General features: G+C 45.2%; 1 protein-coding gene across 3 annotated transcripts in view; it reads left to right on the top strand.

Moving 5' to 3' along the window:
* The window catches only part of Eip75B (Ecdysone-induced protein 75B), a 222090-nt gene that overhangs the window by 190117 nt on the left and 11419 nt on the right, over positions 1–20554 (top strand). For all 3 annotated transcript variants that reach the window (XM_019052057.2, XM_019052058.2, XM_019052056.2), the window contains exon 3: positions 11016–11160. In XM_019052057.2, the coding sequence (XP_018907602.1) occupies positions 11016–11160 (145 nt within the window). The remainder of the gene's footprint in view (positions 1–11015; positions 11161–20554) is intronic.

Below are 20554 nucleotides of genomic sequence, written 5' to 3'. Positions count from 1 at the left end.
GATCTCGCTCGATTTCTCGAGTCTTTGTATCGACTTATTTTATTGAAAGCACCACTTTTTTATATTATATTTCCTGACCGATACCCTTTGAGGCATTAATTTTTGTAAAACTTTCGAAAATAAAGGAATCTCAAAGGCACAGCGTGTTGACTAGATGACGCTGTAATATAATAGATCTCCGTATCGTTGCAACTTAAAGTTGAAAAAGTTGGTAAATTTTCATTAATTTTCTTGTAGCTCAGGAATTTTGTGAAATTTTGCCCGCACTGGAAAAAGTCTCCTGGATCTTCAGTCCAGATTCTTTAAAAAAATCGGCATGAAAGATTACTCTTGAGGATCAATGATTCGATCGGATTTTCACTTGAATCGAGAGCCAAGTCTCTTAATTTAAGTGGATTTCCTTTTGACTTGTGCAAAAATCCGATTAAATCAACGATGATTTTTGCCAATTTTTTTAAGAGTCTGGGCTCTGGATCCAGAGACCTTTTTCCAGTGCTCCCAAATTCATGCCTAAAATGATGCTCCTAAGTCTTGTCTGAAAGTTTGATATGATCTCGTGCATCAAGCTAAACAGAAGAAAAATTCATCACTTGAAGCTGTGGCTCACAAAGTGTCTGAGATTTTTTGAACTTGATGTCCCGTGTTCGCGCGTCTTGTGACCGGAGCATCGTTGACGGCTCCCGTCTCGCGGAGCTTTGACGAGCGTCGAGCGTTGAGTGATGATCGACGGCGCAACGTTGCGTCTGAGCGGCATGGCGCCAAAATCGAGTGGGAGCAACGTCCTCGACGCACAAAGGAGTCGCGTCGGGCCATTCTCATGCGGCGCGGCGGCGGCGTCCGCACCTGCACATCCAGCGGGGCGCCCAAAGTCGAGTCCCATTCATCGGGCTAACAGCATTAATTGGGATTCGCGGGTTCCGAGAACCCGAGCGCCCCGGTACATTCGGACCCTGAGAAGCTTTCCGAGCGGATTCGCAGAATCGGAGATCCGACCGAAATTACTCGGATCGGCCGTCGGCGTCGGCGTCAACGTCGCCGCGTCCCGATCATCACGCGCTCAATCGCTCGTCGCCCGCGAGAAATTAGAACTCGAAAATGGAGACCTAGAACACCTAAATAGGAAGAGTGTCGCCATCTCGATCCTCTAACTGGAGGAAAAGTTCACCGCTCTCTGAATGGTCGGCGAGTTATAGACTTTCCTGGTATTGGCCCCCCCCCCCCCCCCCCCTTCTTTTGGTCTCTTGGATCCGGAGTATGGACACCTTAAAAAATTGACAAGAAGAAGTACTCGGAGTTTCGCTCGAATCAAAAAGAAATTTGCTTAAATTAAAAGTCTTTAGGCTTCCAATAGCCACTCTACCTCTAGTTTTGGAGGGGAAAAAAGTCACTTGGATCCGAGGTCCAGACTCTTAAAAAATTTGACAAGGAGAACTCTTGATTCAATCGGATTTTTGCTTGAATCCAAAAGAAATCTGCTTAAATTAAGAGTCTTCGCTCTCGATTTGAGCGAAAATCCAATTGAATCAATCGTATTTTTTCTCGTCAAAGTTTCAAGAGTCTAGACTCCATATCCAAGTGACTTTTCTGTCCGGTGAGATAGTGGTAGAGATCTAGACATGTGGAGCCCTTTCTAATTGCCAATTTCCAAACTCAGTTTTTGTCAAGCTTTCTCGTATATTTTGGCCGACAATCACACTTTTTCGCTGTTTGTAGTGACGTCATCATAGGGATCCTCCATTACATCGAATTGGATCCAAAAAACAATATTAACGAAGCCTCTTTCAATGCTACCAATGAGAATAAATCGATACATATCGCAATTCTTTGAAGTTTCAATAATAGCGTCTATAGTAAAGCGGGCGCGGAATCGAAGTTCCCACGTCGGGGATAGATTAATGACGTCAAGGGACACGTCGGAGGCGTGCCCCGGTTTCTAGCGCCACGGCACGGGTGACGGCTAGGTAACGTATCGGATCGGGGGGTAAGTGACGGCGAGCAACGAAACCGAGCCATGCCCTGGTTTCTTACACCACAATAAGTCAACAATCGCCGAATGAATGACGCAGAGCGACGAATTCGAGTCGTAGCCTGCTTTCCCGCGCCAAGAGTCAACAACCCTCATTTTTTGTGCGTGCCGTTCGGCAACGGATTTTCCGTGGCGTGCTGTATGAAATCAGGCTTTTATCAATGACTTCATTAATCGATGAAAATTTTATGTTCAAGTCGCAGATTTGGGGCTCGATGAGGAAATTACCACGCTTTGAGGACTTACAATTAGGTAAAAAAATGAAGGGAGATTTTTCGGGATGACTTTGATCAGTGATGACTTAGCAAGTCGGCAACAATGTTTTTCCTCCATTTAAATACATTGAACATATCGATTTTCTGCCTCGTCAATAATCGATTGTTTTTCATACATATAAATAGATGAAAACCTTGTTGCCAACTTTCAAGACTCCACTGTCTATGATCTCGTCTCTTCGTGTTCAGTAGGGGTGATACACAAGAGTTGGCAACGGTGTTTTTCGTCCATTGAAATGTATACAAAACAATCGAAATTAGGTGAGCTAGACTGCCTCACTAAGAATCGATATTTGTAATGGTTTAAACGCGAGTAAAATCAATTTAGCCTACTTTCGAGCATCACCACTGGGCTCCAGTGGGAGCTTTGCTATGATGATAAGCTTGGTCCTTTTTCGGAGCGGCGCAAATCCGTCGGCGCGGTTGGGTTACGCGGCATCGCATCGCACGGCGCTAATGGGAGCGGGTTAGTCATCGATGGACGCAGTCTTTTCCTGTTTGCATCACGACTCACCATCCATCGGCGTTGCTGAATCGTTGCAGAAATTGGCACGCTCTGCCTTTACGCGGACCGCTCCCACCTCGATCCGTCAATCAAAGTCGGTACCAAAACTGGCACGTCTTCGCAACGAGTCAAATCGGCGACTCTGAAGCGTGTGGTGGTCCTCAGAAAAAAACGATGGATGACGTCATCTATCGAGCGTTTCGTGATTTCCTGCTCGTACTGTATCAAGTTAATTCGTATGAGAACCCATCAGGTACTGTACATAAACATCAAAACTATGGTGTGTTTGGTACAAACTTGACGTTTGGATAGTTTTTATCACTAGTAAATGCCGTCAGCGTTTTTTCCATTTTTTAATCCCTCTCTCTCGATTCATGTCAGATCAGTGCTCCAATTTCCCGGAACTACTTCCGAATTCCGGAACTTTTGAGATTTTCCTGAATTTTTCCCGGAACCTGAGAAATTCTCGAAATTTTCCGGATCTTTTGCATTTTCCGGAACTTTCTTGGAGCTTCTGAAAAAAATCCCTTTCCGCCCTCACTTTCGGCGTAAGAGTTTTGTCACCCCCCTCTCCCCCAAGTATCTGACGTCATTTCAGGACAGTTGCTAATTTTGCCTATCTTTTCTCACCTTCCTCACCCCCAAGAGTCCGAAGACCCCGGAAAATGTTCAGAATGTCGAGCCTCGCCAAAGACGTCACTCCGAAGCGCGATCTGGTGAGCCCGCCCGCAGTCAAGAGTCAGAAGTGATGTCACCGGGCTGCGCAGTGGAATTCCCTCGCCGCGGCGCCGTTGCCGTCCCGTGCCGACGTCACCGACGACCAATGAGCGTCGGCGTCGCACCATGTGACGGTTACGCGTCCGGCGTAGTATGTAACTTATGCTGATTACGAGTCGGCGCGGTGACGCAGCACCCGGCTCTCGTAAATCCCATCCCCCTCCCCGGCGGGGCCGACGGCCTGTTAGTGGCGCATTGCCCTTTCGCATGTGCGCAATGCCCGCGATTTCGGATTTGGCGGCGCTAATAACGCGTCGCCGCGCGGAATGAGTCCGCGGCGGTTTCCGGGAATTCCAAGCTCTCCGGGATCCGATCCCGGGACCTGGGGTCAACGACCGCGCCCCGGGAGGGTGGACCGTCCGCGACGGAAGTTCCGGCCGGGCCCATCTGGTGCACGGATGCCGAGAGGTGAGAGCGTTGCTCATGCTTTCTCGGGAAACGCGCCGTGGCCGATGCACACCTTTCGGGCCGGGTTCATTCCGGTGTCGTGCTATCACCTGTGACGCACCGAGAAAATTTTTCGTTCGGATCCTCTAATGGATACTCCTTGCACTGGAAATGTTTTTAAACCGCCGTTCATAAGAGAATTCTCGGTGCCGCAACTTTAATCTCGAACTGCCTCAAAGTTAAGTCTGAATGGAGGATTCTATCGATTTTGGAGATTTTGCTCCGAGAATACAATCTCAACTTATTTTTTCTTTTCATAAATTTGTTCACCTTCTGTAAAAAGTTCTTCAATCAACTTCAAAAACTTTGATGTGATTAATTAGACTTTACCTTACGGGAAGGCGTTGAACACTAAGGTGCCGAAGAAACTGCATAGAGATTACAAGTGTTATGCGCAGAGCACAACTTTAAGCATTTCCCATAAGGAGAGATTAACTGAAATGTCATAGAATTTTCTCTCATGCCTTATTTCTCTAAATTTTAAGGAAATTTATTGAAATCAGTCTTCGTTGAAAAAAACAAGCACAAAATCGAGGTGGAAATTTCGAAACTATGTCATGGAGTTTGGTTTACTAATTCTCAAGATTCAAGCGTTAAAATCGTCCAAATTTGTAATTTTCGACACCGTTTAAAATCATAAAGGTTTATCCGTTTCGAACTTTTCGCCTTACGTGTCCGTGAGCTTCGAAAGCAACACGATTGACCCCCAATGGCTCTATTTCCGAGCCCAAGTCTACATATTCGATCGGGTTTTTGTGAAGAGCTCTGCTGGCAGCTCGGAGATGCAAGGACCATCAGTCATCGGATTAATCCGGATTACCCGTGGACGTGGCCAGGACGGGAGCCAAGCTCTCCAGCGAGGAAACCGCGGCTCCACTCGCGAATGCAGTGGGACTCGCCGAAGGGGGCGGCGGCAGCGGGCCGGGGGGCGGGCGGCGCAAGTTCGCTGCATCCAGGGTTGACGACCTCCGCCGGGTCACCCTTTTGTCTCGAGTTGACCCGACTCGACTCGCGGAGGTAAACTTATTTCATGCCGTTCGCCAGGGTGGAATGACCTGGGCTCCGCTTATCTGAAAAATCCTGCACCGACTGACTGACTGACTAACTCACTAACTCGGCGACTTTTCGCCTCGTTAAAACCCCCCGCCCCTCCCCCTGCCGTCCCCTCGGAAGTTTTCCTCCTTTCCCATTCGCTCGTCGATTCGTTTCATTGGTCTTCTTTTATGACTCGTCGCTCTTTCGCGGTGGCTATTCTCCCAAGTTGGCAGCACTATTTTTCAGTGGCGTGGCGTGAATTGCGATTTATCGATTGTTATGCCATGTAAACCTATGGAAAAGGAGCTATAAACAGGGTGTTCGCAGCGAACACCTTAAGAATCGATTCTTTACCATAGGTTTAAATGGCATAACAATCGATACATCGCAATTCACGCCACGCCACTGCTATTTTTCCTCCACTTAAATCCATTCACACTGTAAACGGAAAACAATACATTTTAGAGATACCGCATTGCTATCTACCCTACAGGGTAAACGTTGTATACGGCCAAAGCTCCGATGTTTGCCAAATGATGAGGGTTGAGCAGTAGTTTTAGAAATCTTAACCTAATTTACTAAAACTCGCCTAGCTGAGTGCTCAACATTCACCAATCGGCGGATTTTATGCTCAACAAGTTACTCATCAAGCATCATTAGATGGAAAATAGCGTTTAATAAACTTTTTCCTCCCTCGATTAGATTGTATAAAGTGGAAGCGTTGGACCTCGTTTACAGAGGCAATTCTCTATCTTAAATATCGATTGTTTTATATCGAAAAGTACGAAACCAGCGTTGCCAAGTGCTAAGAATCGCCCTCGAATCCGGGATTATCCGACCACGGAGCAAGCGAGCGCTAAGACTGTCAGACATTTCAATCCGGTGACGGCTCAAAGTATTAGAACGTCAAGCTACTTCGAAGAAGCACGTAAATGCCTCAGGGTTTCTATGTTGCATTATGCTCTTCTTCAAAAACGGTGCTCAATTAGGGCGTGTTTGCTCTTTGATAAGCATGCAACCTTGATTCGATCTATACTTTGATCGTTCGTTAATGCGAACCAAATCTTATGGGCTATCGGCTTCTTTGAAATCGGTGAGGAACGTATCCACCGGTTTATTTTTGCTCTTTGATGTGTCGTAAACCTAAAATTGTTACACACTTTAATAAATCGGATGACAAAATTTCAAGCTCCTTGGACTAAAGTAGACCCACTGCTTCGAGGTATTGGTCGTCTCATTAGTTTCTCTTTGACCATCAACCCCTGCACTTTCATGCTTTTATGACTACCTAGAAAGGAGGGATTAATAGTCGGATCAAGGGCTACGTGGAAAGAGCAGCAGCCAAAAGAAAAATGGAATGGAAAATTACTCATAAGCCCTGAAAACATATCTGAAAGACATTAGTGTGTAAGTGTGTGTGAGAGATTTTTTTTTCCTTTTTCTCTTTTAAGAATAGTAATAAAACAGTTGAATTGGGCCTTGAGTCGAGCGATGACCCACCCGCGCGCCGCGCCTCGTCAACGCGTACGCAACGTTGTCAAATTTTCGTTGAAAATGGTCCTTTCACTGCATCACCTGACAACTTATGAAAGTTCGATTAATCCGAGAAATCCGGCGCCGATGGCCGGACTGTCGAGAGGTAGCCGAGATAAAAAGGGAATATTATCATCTCTCAATATGGTTCGTTCAACTTACTTGCTCAACCCAGTTCGATTATTTATGAGCGTTTTGATACTATCATGTGGCTTTGATAAGAGCCAAGTACTTGAACCAATGAACCAGTTCGTTCGCCCCGTGCACTTCTCTCGGGGCAGCGTTATCAGCTGCTCCCTCCTTTTGTCCTTTAAACGTGGTTTTCGTCGAAAATAACGCTCCATGTGGGTGGGGGCAATGATTCATTCGAGCTCGCATTGTTACATTGTAGCGGGATTCTGCTGGAAACTCATCGGCGTTTTCAGAATTAGGTCGCTTTATCAACGCTTCAGACAGAACTTGAAACCCCGAGAACAGGGAAAAGTCAAACTGTGAAAAGATGAGGCAAAAGTTTCGTAGAAAACAGGGGATTTCATAAAAAAAAAAAAATTGACATTTTTGAAGTATCATGACCGTTGAGTCAAAATTCTCGAAAGCTTTCAGCACCTGATGCCAGAAAACATTACAGTTTGGAATTTTCCTTTTTAGTGTATTTTCCGAAGAAAATACACTATTTTTTTATCGTCACGTTGGTCGCTTGTTCATCGGGATTTTTTTGCCTGACCAGTGGCGAGGAGTGAATGATCGATTATCGATAATTTCCCATCTGAAGCTGGGGTAAAAAATCGATTATCGAGGTGTAAATACCCTGTATATCGATCCTTTTCCAGGTTTAAATGGTAGATCAATCGATGCATCGCAAAGCACACAACGAAAATGTGCCCGATGCTTCGTCAGCGTCGCGGCGGGTCGAAAAATTTCTCATCAGTTCGAAATTTTTTGCTTTCTTGTTCTGAAACATTTTCCCACGAAAAAATCTCTCGTAGTCGGTCGAATTCTCGAATTGCGAAATTAGGCTAATCTCGGTTCTGGCTTTCCGAACTTCCAAAACACGAGGTTTTCAAGCGCGTAAGCTTTTTCGAAACTCGCGGTTGAGCAAGGAGGAGACTGTTCGCCGATTATTTTCAGTGTTGGGCTGAACGTTTCTCTGAAGCGGAGAAGTCACTCACCCGAAATTTTTGCCGAACGGGGAAAGGAGAGCGGAAAGAAATTGTTTTCAAGTGACGTTTGTTTTCGTTCGGAGCCCGAGGCCGATTTGCAATGCGGCGTGTTTACTTAAAACACTTTTCAGAGAGCACTGAACTCTCGGCTTCGCTCATACTTAAAACAAACGCCCCGTTTATTACGTCGCTCGGAAAAGATTCGTGGAACCCATGGGAGTGACCGAAATGTGACCCAAATTTCCCGCGCACATTACTCACCACCTGCGTACTTCAAGTACTCCTAGCCGAAGCTATCAAATCGATCGAAAGAATAGGACTACTTAGAACTCGTTTCCTGCAGACATTAATTTTTTATTGTTTCCTTAAAATTATGGATGTAGGCGCGTTATCATCACGGTGACTGGCCAGTTTCACAATCTAACTAAATCGAGCCCGGAAATTCAGGACATTAATGCATTGATAGCATCACGCCGTTGCCATAATCGTGCACTTTAATTATTATATTATATTATTTTAAGACACTTGCAGATGCAAAATTTTATGCAATTGTGTAATATTAAATTCCATGATTACTTTATCCAATAAACTCTGGAACCCATAGAAGAAATAGAAAATCTAAATTTTGAATTTTGAAACAAAAAGAAAAGTATCACGAGTCGAGCATCCGAGTTCGAGGTAAACTCTTTTCCTGGAAATTTTACAAAATTCTCTGCAAAAAGAAATTTCATTCTGTATTTTTTTTTTTTCGCATTGCTGATCGCAGAAATTTCCGAAATTTTACCAGTAAAACTGGACTGATCATCCATTCATACAATGCTCAAGGTTTCAGCCATCATTTTGCAATACTTCTCGGGAACTGCAATATTTTTTGAGCCTGAACGATTTAGAACATTCGTCATTTTTACGTGAGAATCTTGTCCAGGTTAAAATGAGCCGCCGAAGATTCCTGTGTTTCCGACACTTTCTTTTCCGCTCAGTTTCAACAGTCGTAAATCAGCCCTAACCTATCTATATATGAGTGGGCGTCAACAAGTTCCAACTGCTGAATTCAAAACCATTTTTTCTGCCCCGGGAGGGAAAGGCATTCGGCGCGAAAGGTGTCATCAGGGTTGCGCACTCGAACTAAACCTAATCGATTTATTTCCGAATCCTCTCCATCAAGAAACATCAGAAAATATCGATGGAGCCCATATCGTATGTGCTTTACCGGGTGTTATAAACTGCGCAGTCCCCATCCGAAATGTTGCCTTTTTTTCATCGGTGGAGAAAGGTGAGGGGCGGAATGCGAGGGTAGAAAAAAAATCAAATCGAGGGATGAAAAAATATTGAGGGCGAAGAAAGGAAATAAAAATGAGAGTGGTGCGAGTTTCGATCGAAATCAAAAGGGAAGCAGGTTCCGAACGATCGCTAGGGCGGATAAAAACTTGAGGGTTGGAGAGGGATGATCCAAAATCGACCTTGAGAAATCGACAGCTGGGTTTCGACGAGCAACTGACGCGACGCGGCAAACCCTGTAAAAACGGACCGCGGTCCCATTTTTGTTTTTTGTTCACTTTTATCTTCGGTTTTCGCTTACCTGCATTTTTATGCTATTGCGTTTTTACCTGTCTCCGTCCCGCTTTGTTTCCCGGTTGAAAGTGATGAATGTAACAGCAACAGAATGACTTGTCGAAAATTACGTTCAGAATTAACGATGTGGCTAAATCCTTTCGTTTAGATCTCCACGAGATAATTCGGTTGGGATCTTCTTGTTTCTGTAAGAATTTCTTTGGAACTCTTCAATACACGCAAAAAAAAAAAGGAAAAAAATCCTCCACCATACTCTGTAAAATTGGATGCATTTATGCTGGAAGGAGCCATATACAAATGAATACAATGAAAATGACACCTTTTGTACATGCATAGCTTATGCTTGCCTCATTGTTCCTTTCGATTTGTGCATAGCTCCCTCTAGCATAAATATGTCCAATCGAGGGTCCCTAAAGGAAAATGCGGAGATACCAGAAAAGTAAGCAAGTACGCAAGTTTTGTAGTCCTTTTAAAAAATTTATGGCTAAACCGACCAAATTTCACGCTATGAAGTCTCCATTTTTGGCCCATTCATAAAAGCACTTATCTGCTGGGGAAAACGAATGGCGCATATGATGTTTCTTAAATAAGTCAGTAAGAGACTCCTGATCGCAAAATGTAGTACAACTTGGGTTTTTTGGGGTCAGTTTTTACTTTAAAAGCTTTAATTTACAGTTAATTCGAAGTTTACCCAAAAACAGTATGGCATCCCTAAGTTTCGGATAGGTGTGAGCCGAGGGAAGGGGGTGTGCGCGGAGGTGTTGGAAAACGGTATAAATAGCCGGATAAACGTGTTGGAGCACATGCGCGGGATATTATTGGATACAACTGGAAAAATTGGGGCATTTTGGACGGCAAGCGGTGACTGCGAGTGCCTTACCGCACACAGCATACGCAATAAGTTCAACTCTGGCGGGAGGGCAATGCTCTGGAATCATTCTAGAAGGAGACACACAGAGAGGCGGGGGGGCCGGGGTCGCCCCCTCCCCATAATCCCCCACTCGAATGCGCGCCCGCTCCGCGAGGGGTTATTGACTCTCACTTTCGCAAAATGAGCCGCGCTGCGCTGGAGCTGGGCCGTCCTGAGGTCGTCAACAACAGAAAACAGAGAGGCGGGTGAATAGCCCGAAATTGGGTCACTCGATAGGCAGCCAGAGCCAGGCCGGGCAGCCGCGCTAACTGTACTCCAAGCGACTTACGTAGCCAGACTCGAAGCTCCCTGTAGTGTCAGTCGTGTTCCCGACGCTCGCTCGCTCGCTCGTACGCTCGCCTCGCGCGTTCGTCCGCTGAGTTCAACCCGAGAGCTCACCCCCTCAAATTACCAAATCCGCTGTGATATCTCTAACCAGTGCCATCGGTGGACATGTACCTCTAAGTGTTCCCCTTCGTTTCGTGTCGTGCTACCTCGAAATCCGTCTGTTATGGGATGCGTGTACGATAGTATCATCAAGTTGATCATGTCGCCAGCATGTCAGGAACAGTACCAGGAGTTGACGCAAAACATTAACGAGTCGTTGTTGGCCAAATCTTTGGCGATGCCGCCTAAGTCGGACGAGAAAACCCCCGTCCGGTCGGTGGGCAGGTGCAAGAAAGTGTCGCGTCTGAGGCGCGAGATTGAAAATGTGTTGCCCGATAACGAGTTGTGTATGGACGACAGTCATTACGAGGATCATCGTTGTTCGCAGGGATTTTTCCGGAGGAGCATCCAGCAGAAGATCCAGTACCGCCCCTGCACCAAGAACCAACAGTGCGCCATCCTAAGGATTAACCGCAACAGATGCCAATACTGCCGCCTGAAAAAATGCATCGCTGTTGGGATGAGCCGTGATGGTGAGTTATCATTTTCTTCATTTCTTTTATTTTTCGCGCAATTGGATCATCTTGCGCCCTTACTCCTGAACAATAAACAATGGCACGGCTGAAACATTTTATTAGCATTATCAGATACGTTAGTCAGAAAACTTACAATATGGACTCAGATTAACCTAGGGGAACCAAGATCGATCCTGAAAAATAGGTTCGGAGTTATATTCACCGATGATACTCAATCATGGATATTAAGCTCCACGTCCATTTTCAAATTTAAAATATTTTTCTCAACTTTGAGCTTTTAACAGGAGAAGAAATGCGTTAGTTAAACTCAAAACTACTCCTGACTCATTCTCTTCGTAAATTCTACTTTATTTGTCCCTGATGAATTCAATCCCTTTGATATTTAGTCATCAGAATCAGCCATAAATACACATTACAAATGGAGTTTCCAATGAAAAATTACCATTCAAAAATAATAAAACGTTCAATATTTGATACAGATGATCCATTTGAGCAACACAATTAGTCCTTAAGTGTTTTCTCTAAGCACGACATAAATAGTTAAGGAGAGTGTATTTTCCAAGTGGAGGAGCAACCAATCTCACAACGATTTTCAACGCTTCTCACTTCACTTGATAAGCTTTTGAATGCTTTCCTTGATTGGTGCTGGCCGATTAGCGGGCCTCTGGAAATGAATTAGCTCTGTTTATTTACGTTGAAGATAGAATGGTAAAGTCCAATGAGTCATCAAGTCGGAACCCCATTCTCTCCCTTTTCAATCATTTTCTTTCTTAATCACCCTGAACCATCAGTAATTAAAGCGTAATCATTTATCACCAATGGGAATCGTGAATCTGAAAACTGCCTCCCCGCATATTGTATGTTTACAGCTCCCCTCCCCTCCCCCCCCAATTATCGCATGTTTATGATCCATAGCAATGTAAACATAACCTAAAATTTTGGCATGATCAATAATCAATTTTCATAATTTTAATTATAATCTCGAACAAAGCAAAACGGGACGATTATAAAAGTCACCCCCCCCCCCCCGGTCTAACTTTCGTCATTTTCCCATCCATTGTATCGCAAAATGCAAATCGAAAGAACCATCTAAGGTGTCTTTCCAAAGGGTTGGTGATGAGACATAATGCGAGCGCCACAGCGGAAGACGACGGTTAGGTCGCTGAAAAGGGCGTTATCCGCGCCGAAACGGGCTCAGGGCGCTGGACTCAGACTGGGACACGGGAAGGCTCAAAGTAGGCGGGGGGGGGGGGGGGGTGGCGAGGCGGCGGCGGCGCCGAGCTGCCTTCGACCGCAATTAAGAGTGGCAAACAGATTGGAGGTTATTCGTTAAGCGTTGTGTAAGAGTTGGAATATGTGCCGGTGTGAACGAACTGGTGAACTACTTCGCGAGCCGAACGAAATGCGCTCGCGCGCCGCTCGGGCCGGAGCCTTCGCCCGCCCCCCCCCCCTCCGCCCTCCGCCCCTCCCCCCGTGCTCCTCATTGGAGGCTGACGCGTTATGTGCACATGTAAAACGAGACACCAAGTCGGACACTCGAATTTGGATGCCGCTGCAATTAGCAGACGCGACCGGGTAAAGGGGGACTCGCCGAAGGGGGGGGGGGGCTGAGGGGGCATTGCGCAGGGGCAAAGATGTATTAGGTAAAGGAGTGAAAGTGACGGAAGTAATGTAACCGCGCCGCCGTGATGTAACGCGCGGCCGTGTCATGTCGCGGAGAAGCGGGCCCACTTTCTCCTCAATCTCTCCGGGTCCCGGGCCGGGATGGAGCAGGAAACGGTCCGGTCCGGTTCGGTCGGGGCGCCCGTAAATCGATCATCGCCCTCTGTTTACCTTTCCGCGGCTCGCCCTCACCTTGCGGATCTCGGGGGGCCCGATTTCTCCGCGGGTTCCGGGATTTTCTCTCCCGCGCGGTTTCGTCACGAGCGCGGTCGCGTTTTCGAGCTTTCTCGCTCGAGTTTCTCCGCGCGGCGCGAACGGTTGCTTCCTGCATCTTCGGGATGGTCTCCGGCCCGTACTGCACCTGGGAAGTGCCCCCTTGATCCAATTATGACCCTCTGTTCAAAGCGGTTACGTGGCTCAAAGTAGGAAATTGAAACAGAGGTTGCGGCTGAAAAAGAAACACTCTCAATGTAATAGAAATCTACAAGCATACAGGATGCTCCTTCTTGTGTTCAAAGGATTAAAATTCATCCGTAACTGCGGAAAAGTTCTTCAAGTCGCTCTGTAAATAAATTTATAAGTATCACTTTATGTCTGGTATCAGCAGAATTTGAGTTGTAAATTCAGGTTTTTAAAAATTCTCTCCACCATCGATCTATTTCATTTTCAATGATATTGTTTTTATCGTTATCAGAACCATTTTTATAGAATTAGTAAAAGGGGTGGAGAGAAAAAAAGTGAAAAAAAGTATTAGAGTTGTAAATTCAGTTTTTTAAAATTCTCTCCAGCATTGATCTATTTCATTTTCAATGATATCGTTTTCATCGTTATCGGAACCATTTTCATAGAATTAGTAAAAGAGGTAGAGAGAAAAAAAAGGGTATAACAAGAAATCCCCTCCGCCAACACAATAACGAACGTTTAAAATTCAAAAGGGTATCGTACTGGGATAGAAACGGAATGATAGAGCAGCTGGCGCGCGCGTGGCACTAAAAACGCCTTCAATTGAACGCTTATGCGCTAAACACAGCAAAGTATATCGAAATGTATCTAGGTGTACGATTAGTGGTATCCACGCCGCCTTGAAGGCGCTTCTCATTGGCGCGGCACTCGTTCTACTTGTGCGTTCAAGTTCCCGACGATTTTCATATCGGATCAATTGTTTTGAGCTTGAAATTTTGTTATCATCTAACTTACGAAATTCTAAAGCTTATTTTTCACTTCTCAGAGCCAGTAACAACCTGAATTTTTCAAGTTTTAATTGTTGCCTTGATTTAGACCTGCAAATAATTTTATTATGATTCTTCTCAAATTAAATTGCCTCTAATATTTTAATTGATCACGCTTTTTCTATCTTTTGCTGTATATAGTTACTTTTTTTGTAAATGAAGCTTAACCCCACAGCATTCTGATAATTTTAATTATTTCTCAGATCCCCTGATAACTTTTGGCCAATATTGAAAAAATCATGTATCTAAAAATCTATCTTTTTTCATGTGTGCTTGGCTGTTGGGCTATATAAAATTAAAAATTGAGGGCTTCAATTTGCATTACCTAAATGGCACTTTTGCCATTATATTAATATTCAATTTGAACTCTATCAAGCACTTGCCTAAATTTTAGTGGTTCAGTTCGAAAAGAGGTTAGCTTGTTGAAGTAAGGAGATGATAAAAAGTAAAATTATAATTTTCTAGACAAGTGTCATTTTTCATCGAAACTAATCGAGTTTTTGATATTGACAGTGTGCTCACACTGCAAGCACCTTGTGATTATTGAATCATTGATTCTGTGCGGCGCGCGGCGCGGCACGCTGTTATCACTCTCGTCGCGGTAGGATTCAGGCATCTCCTGCGCTCTGTCGACGAAGCGCTGAACTAACTTCTCGTCGCGATGATCGCAGCGCCCTCTCGCGGCGAGCGCTGTACTCTACACGCTCTCAATTCACTCATGCTCTCTCATTCGAGTGAGTGTATGGAGAATTAATGCGTAATGTTCCTTGCCAGCATTTTGATTTGCTCTCCTCAATTTGCGCTCTTTGCGTTGAATATTTACTTTCATTTCCCTCCCTTTTTAAGAATGCTTCAGTTCATTTTGAGCGAATGCTTTTACCAATGCATACTAAAATCAAAATTTCAAGATGACATTTTTCTAACTATTCAGTCTGTCAGTAATTTCAAAACTATTTTTTCCTTTCCATAATTTTTTTCTATTACTTACGCTATTTTATCAGCTTAGGGATTTTTTGGACCTATCTCTCCCACTCCTGATTTTTTTATCTGGAGTGTGGTCACTTTTTTTTCTCCATCGAAAACGTAAATGTTAGATCCATTGGCGATCATTTTTAGCGCTCTGCAAATTCCTCTTAGGCACTTCTCATGAGTTTCCCTAATGACGATATTGTTTTTTTCTAAACCGATACTGACGTCGCATTTCATCATCGCGCAGTTCCGTTTTGAATGCTCCTGCGATTGCTCATGTTTCGTAGATAAGAAACCCCAACCTTGGATTAAGGACGAGCACCAGCTGAATCATCCTCACAACCACCGCGATGCATTCTCACAATCGGCGGCTCGCTCTGATATTGTTTGTTTAATTTCGAGATAAGTTTCGGAAACTTCTCCAAACCACCTGAATCGCGTCTCCTTGAATGTCCTCTCGAAATTCGGCGCGATGATTAACCCGTGATTTTCCATTGGTGAGGCGAGCACCCACCCCGCCCAATTTGGATATGATGTCGGCTCATCTCGCAAATTGAGGCACTATGGTGCAATCCCACGAGGTCCTGGGATCGGAGGCCCTTGCGGAGGGCCAGTTTTATTTGATGGAGTAATGAATGAATGTCGTATGAATCGGCGGGGGGAGGGGCGAGAGAGTACGGAGAGAGAGGAGAGAGGAGTTGCAATATAGGTCGATAATCCGAAAGAGAGAGTGAGACAGTTGCAGGCGATGGTAGGCGGGCGGCGGTGGTGGCGCTAGGTGGGGCGGGGAGGGGCGGTCGGCGGCGCGGGCACAGCCAGCCAAGTTCAAGGTTAGGAAGGGGCGAGCCGGCGGAGCGCGGGGGGGCGTCGTTTCCCGCCACGGCTTGACGTCACGAATATCGGTTTACGTTCCTCTAGCCATAGGCCGTCTGCCGTCAGTGTCGCTGTCGGTGCCGCAACAACGATGGTGCCACCGCGGGATTTCTATCAGTAGCCCGTAGTGCACCGTGAATCGAAATTTCGTCGCTCCAACTATGTTCACTTTGGATAACCATTCGAGAGTTCCTGCGTTTCGATTTCTCAGCGCCGCGATCCCGCGAATTTGGACGTTGTGAATTTTCGTTAGCGTCCCGAACGACTTTTTTTTTTACGGTTGGATTTTTTTCGAAATCGCGTCGGTTTCGGGTGTTTGTGATTCGCCAGGAATGCCCGTGTGATCTGTGCACTCTTTGGATACCCCGCTCTCGAAAGCTCGTGTGTGCGACGAGGTCTTGTGCCGCGGCGGAGACCGAGTTCCGAAAGCTCCTCTTACCAAAAATATTTTGTTGATCGTTGTGCGTTGTTACCTGTGTCGAAATCCGTGTGGTACCAACTACCAACCCCTCGCCGTCGTAACTGGAGGTTCATATTGATTTTCTCTCGTCTCTTTTCTGTGATATGTGTTTAGTGTAATAATTATTGTTGTTTGCTTAGACGGAAATTTTTCGTTCGGAAGTTCCAAGTTCGTGCTAAGTTCATCCCTCATTCTCACACCACATTGATTTTCGAGTCGTTTTACCAGTTTTATTTCTCCTGCGTTTTTTATTTTGTCTATCGCTTTTGAGAATAGTTCTCTCTCAAATTCAATTTCCGTCTAGTTCCATTCTCGTTTTTCTCTTCAAATCATTCAAAATTACTCCAAAATTGAAAAGTGTTTATGAAATGGATGAGGAGTTGCCCATTCTGAAAGGGATCTTAAATGGTGTCGTTAATTACCATAATGCCCGTACGTATTTCTTATTATTTTTTTCAGTTTATCTCATATCCACATTTAAAGACACGAAAGTTCGCCCTCAAATTGCTGTTCCTACATTTACCTAAAAATGCAGGTCCTCGCTTTTGAATTTTTAACTTTTTACAAGTATAGAAGATGCTAAACAAATTTCAGGGGTTAACTTCCCCTTTTTACGTTAAATTTGAAGGTGAACTGACGTTTATCATTAAGCTCTCCGCCAAACTTTTAGGGACGAATCTAAAATGCGACCATTAAAAATGAATATTCGATTTTTTTTGCGCAAATTCTGTCTTAAAATGTTCCCTCTCCTTCAAAGCATGCTCTAGTTGCTGGTTTCATACTTCTGCGCTCTTACATGCCCGTGCCTTCGACGTGTATTATCACTCCTCAGAAATCATCTAAGGAAATTTTTGTGCCATAAATTACAAAATTGAAGTCAAAGTTTTATCACTTTTAATCGCACATCATGGTCTTAAATCTCACAGGCCTCCATACGCTTCACGATTAGTTTTCCCCTTCTCGATCACGTCTTTACGCCTCGCCCGATAAAATTGCAAATCCAAGGCCGTTGCGTTTGCATGCAGTTAGCGAGTATCCACATGATTGTTCGGTGCAATTGTTAGCAGCTCGTCATTTCCTCCTTGTTTGTTTTCCTTTCTGCATCCATCTCGCCGCGCTTTGCCATTGAAACTTTCGCTGTACATTCTCATCCGATTTTCCGCTTTTCCTCCCAGCATCTGCGATTTTCCCTGTGCCACTTCTCCATGAGTCTTAGAGTTTTTTCAATAGCGCGTTCAGGAACTCGATTAGATGACTCCCGCGATTGGAGTGCATGAAGTGCTCATCTAACAGTTCGACACTCGAGAGCATTCTGGCAATGAGCTACTCACTTGAAAGTTCCATTTAAGATAATAGAAAATAAAAAAAATTGAAGAAATAACGCGCATCAACTCTAGCGAAAGGTCACCCTTAAGTCGAAGTGTTTATCTTCAGAAGTGTCCTGCGCGGTTACTGACCTCCGAAGTGGGGATAACAACGGCGCCCGCTTAATCATGCGGTCGTCCGGTACTTATCTTATCTGTTCGAAACCCTGAGAGAGAATGTAATTAGAAAAAAATACGAAAAAATGTGAAAGAGTACATCTCGTCTGTTTCCTGCCAGAACCCCTCGGTAACGACTGCGCGTAAAAAAAAAAAAGTAAAAAATAAGTTAAATCATTAAAAAAAGCTCGTAGGAAGCACATATTTGGATCGGGATATTAATGACACTTAAGTTGTTTTTTCAATGAGCCAGAAAAAGCGATTCCTCATCGCAAAATATGGTTGAAATACTAAATATTTTTAACATTAGATAACGTAGGCATCAGCCATTTGTTACTGATTTAAACTGTTGTGGACATACAAATCTCATAAACCTTTTTTCTTACAAGAATTTTAAGCGATTTTCCATTAGACAATATAACTTTTCAGTGCAGGCACGTATACCAGCTGCTATATCCCGTTGCTGCGTGCATCCTTCGTTTTAAATGCGATGCAATTCCCGAATTGCCCAGTTTTGGCGCCGTAAGGCAGGAAAACCGTTTCCAAATCGCCTTTGTAACGGATCATTCCGTTATACTGTCCTATTCAGCATGAGGGACAGTATGAGCCTTCTTCCATGACTCATGCAAGTCGACAACACCGCCTTTCTTCCATTTGAATGCATTAAAATCTCTCGAACCCAGCTGTCTTGTCCAAAATCGATTATTACCATGGATCCAAATGGACGAAAAACAGTGTTGTCAACTTGCATGGGAGGTCGGGATCCATCCGGCAACGCGGAGGACGAGTGAAAGCGAAATGCGCGCCCGAGCCTCGACACCTGGTCGCGGCGCGGTCCTTTCTCCACGAACGCAAAGCGAGCGAGCGAGCGGCCGCATGACATGACCTACTAAAATAATAAAAATAACAATCGGCAGAACTATCTCTTTCGTCTTTAACTTTACTTTCCATGCCGGCCGTTTCACTTTCTTCCAGCCGCCCCCCCTCCCCGCGCCCGCCGCCTCCGCCCGTGTCGCTCCCTCGTGGGTGCAGATCTCGTTTTTGACCTTCTTAAGACGACACGACCGAGCTGTGGTCCATGTTCGGACCGGAGTCTTGGGTCGGGGATACGGAAAGGGCTCTGTTTTGGTTTGCGGTCGGTAGATTTCACGCCCTGGAAATATTTCGTGAGTTTCTCTCACAATCAGTTGTCAGTACATAGTAACCCCTTGCATCTATCCCCTCCCCATCAAAAAAACACTATGGCGGACGAAAGTTACCTTAAAGTTTGATACAACCCCCTCTTTTTTGACATAAACCCCTATAATTAGAAAACGTCTCGCAACAATCTTGAAAATTTCATCAGGAATTTCGAGTTTGCAACGATTCAGAACGTCTAGAAATCTTCCCTCTATTGTTGGGTGAGGGAGGAAAAGGTAGATGCAAGAGTTTCGTCCGAATTTTTTGAACGGGCTGGACAAAAATTCAGCTACACGGGCTAAATTCTCGTCTCTGCGGAGCCCCCTCGATTCTAGCAACCGAAAGGAGATTCCAACTCGCATTGCTCCAATTTTTCAACGACGAAGAAGCGCGATTAATAGCAGTCGTCGCGGTGCAGCGCGCGCCCAGGTGGCCCCTGGCGAAGAAGAAGAAAGCTGGAAGACCCTGAGAGGCTCCCCGATCGCTTTCGTGCAGCCTTGAGGTGGCTGATGCAACCGGATCCTCTTTTCGGGTGCGTCCTTGAAGTGTCCAGTCCGGATATTGCCCGTTGCCCAACGCCTGCGACCCCCCGGCCCCCCGCCCCCGCCGCCCGGCAGACAGAGGTCCTCCTCGTAATCCTAATCCCCAACCAGACCGTGAATGCACCAGTCGATTCGAATCAGCCTCTTGAATGCTCCTGTTGTCCTTACAACTCCCGCGGGAGCCACCTCTCGTCCCGCGATTGTCCTTATTTCTCCCCCGTTTCGGGTCCGTTCCGAGAAAATGCAATCGCTGCGCATAGATGGGGATCGGTAGCGCTGGTTGACATCTAATTTTGTGTGGATAGTATCTTCAGCTGCGGCCTGAAGCTTCCCCATGGATCGGAGCGAGGGAATCATCCAAAATCTCATCGGTCCATTTGATTTTTTTAATCATACAATTTACATCCTTTAAACGCCGATTTATATCCATAAAATCCGCAGTAGCTATCCTTTTATTTCGGGTAATAATGTTGGCAATTTCTGTTTCTCCACTATTTCAAGGATATGGCGTAGATTTGCCCCTTGAGTAAAAGGTAGAGCGAATGTTTTTTTTTTTTTTTTTTTTTTTTGAAATGAATGTTTTTTCGCGTGGAGGACGAGGAGGGAAGATGACTAGTAAGTGTCTAGCTGCTAACTAAAACGCTGGCACTTGGGGAGCCCTCCTTTCTCTCGGCAGCGGTCTTTAATTCCACCGAAGAGAAAACTCGGCGAGACGAAACTTTCTGTCGATCTCGATGCGGTACGTAAAAGCTCCCAATTATATCCGATTCGTTCCGTGCGGCGGGAGTCTGGGCTCTGGAGCAGAAATTAAAATTTGGCAGTAGAGCCGTCCGTAAAAGCGCGTATTAGGTCATTGCAATCGTTTTTTCCCCAGCGAGGTTACATATCCGGTATTTATAGTCGCGTCTGGAGAGAACCTCCTCACGGAGAATATTCAATCGACACTTTTTAATTCTGTTTCGAGTAGGCCCGTCGATTCGTCGGAGGCAGGCCTCG

The sequence above is a fragment of the Bemisia tabaci genome, chromosome 5 (assembly GCF_918797505.1).
Source record: "Bemisia tabaci chromosome 5, PGI_BMITA_v3".
Lineage (NCBI taxonomy): Eukaryota > Metazoa > Arthropoda > Insecta > Hemiptera > Aleyrodidae > Bemisia > Bemisia tabaci.
The sequence above is the reverse complement of the archived record's forward strand: the minus strand, read 5'-3'. Positions and strand labels throughout refer to the sequence as shown.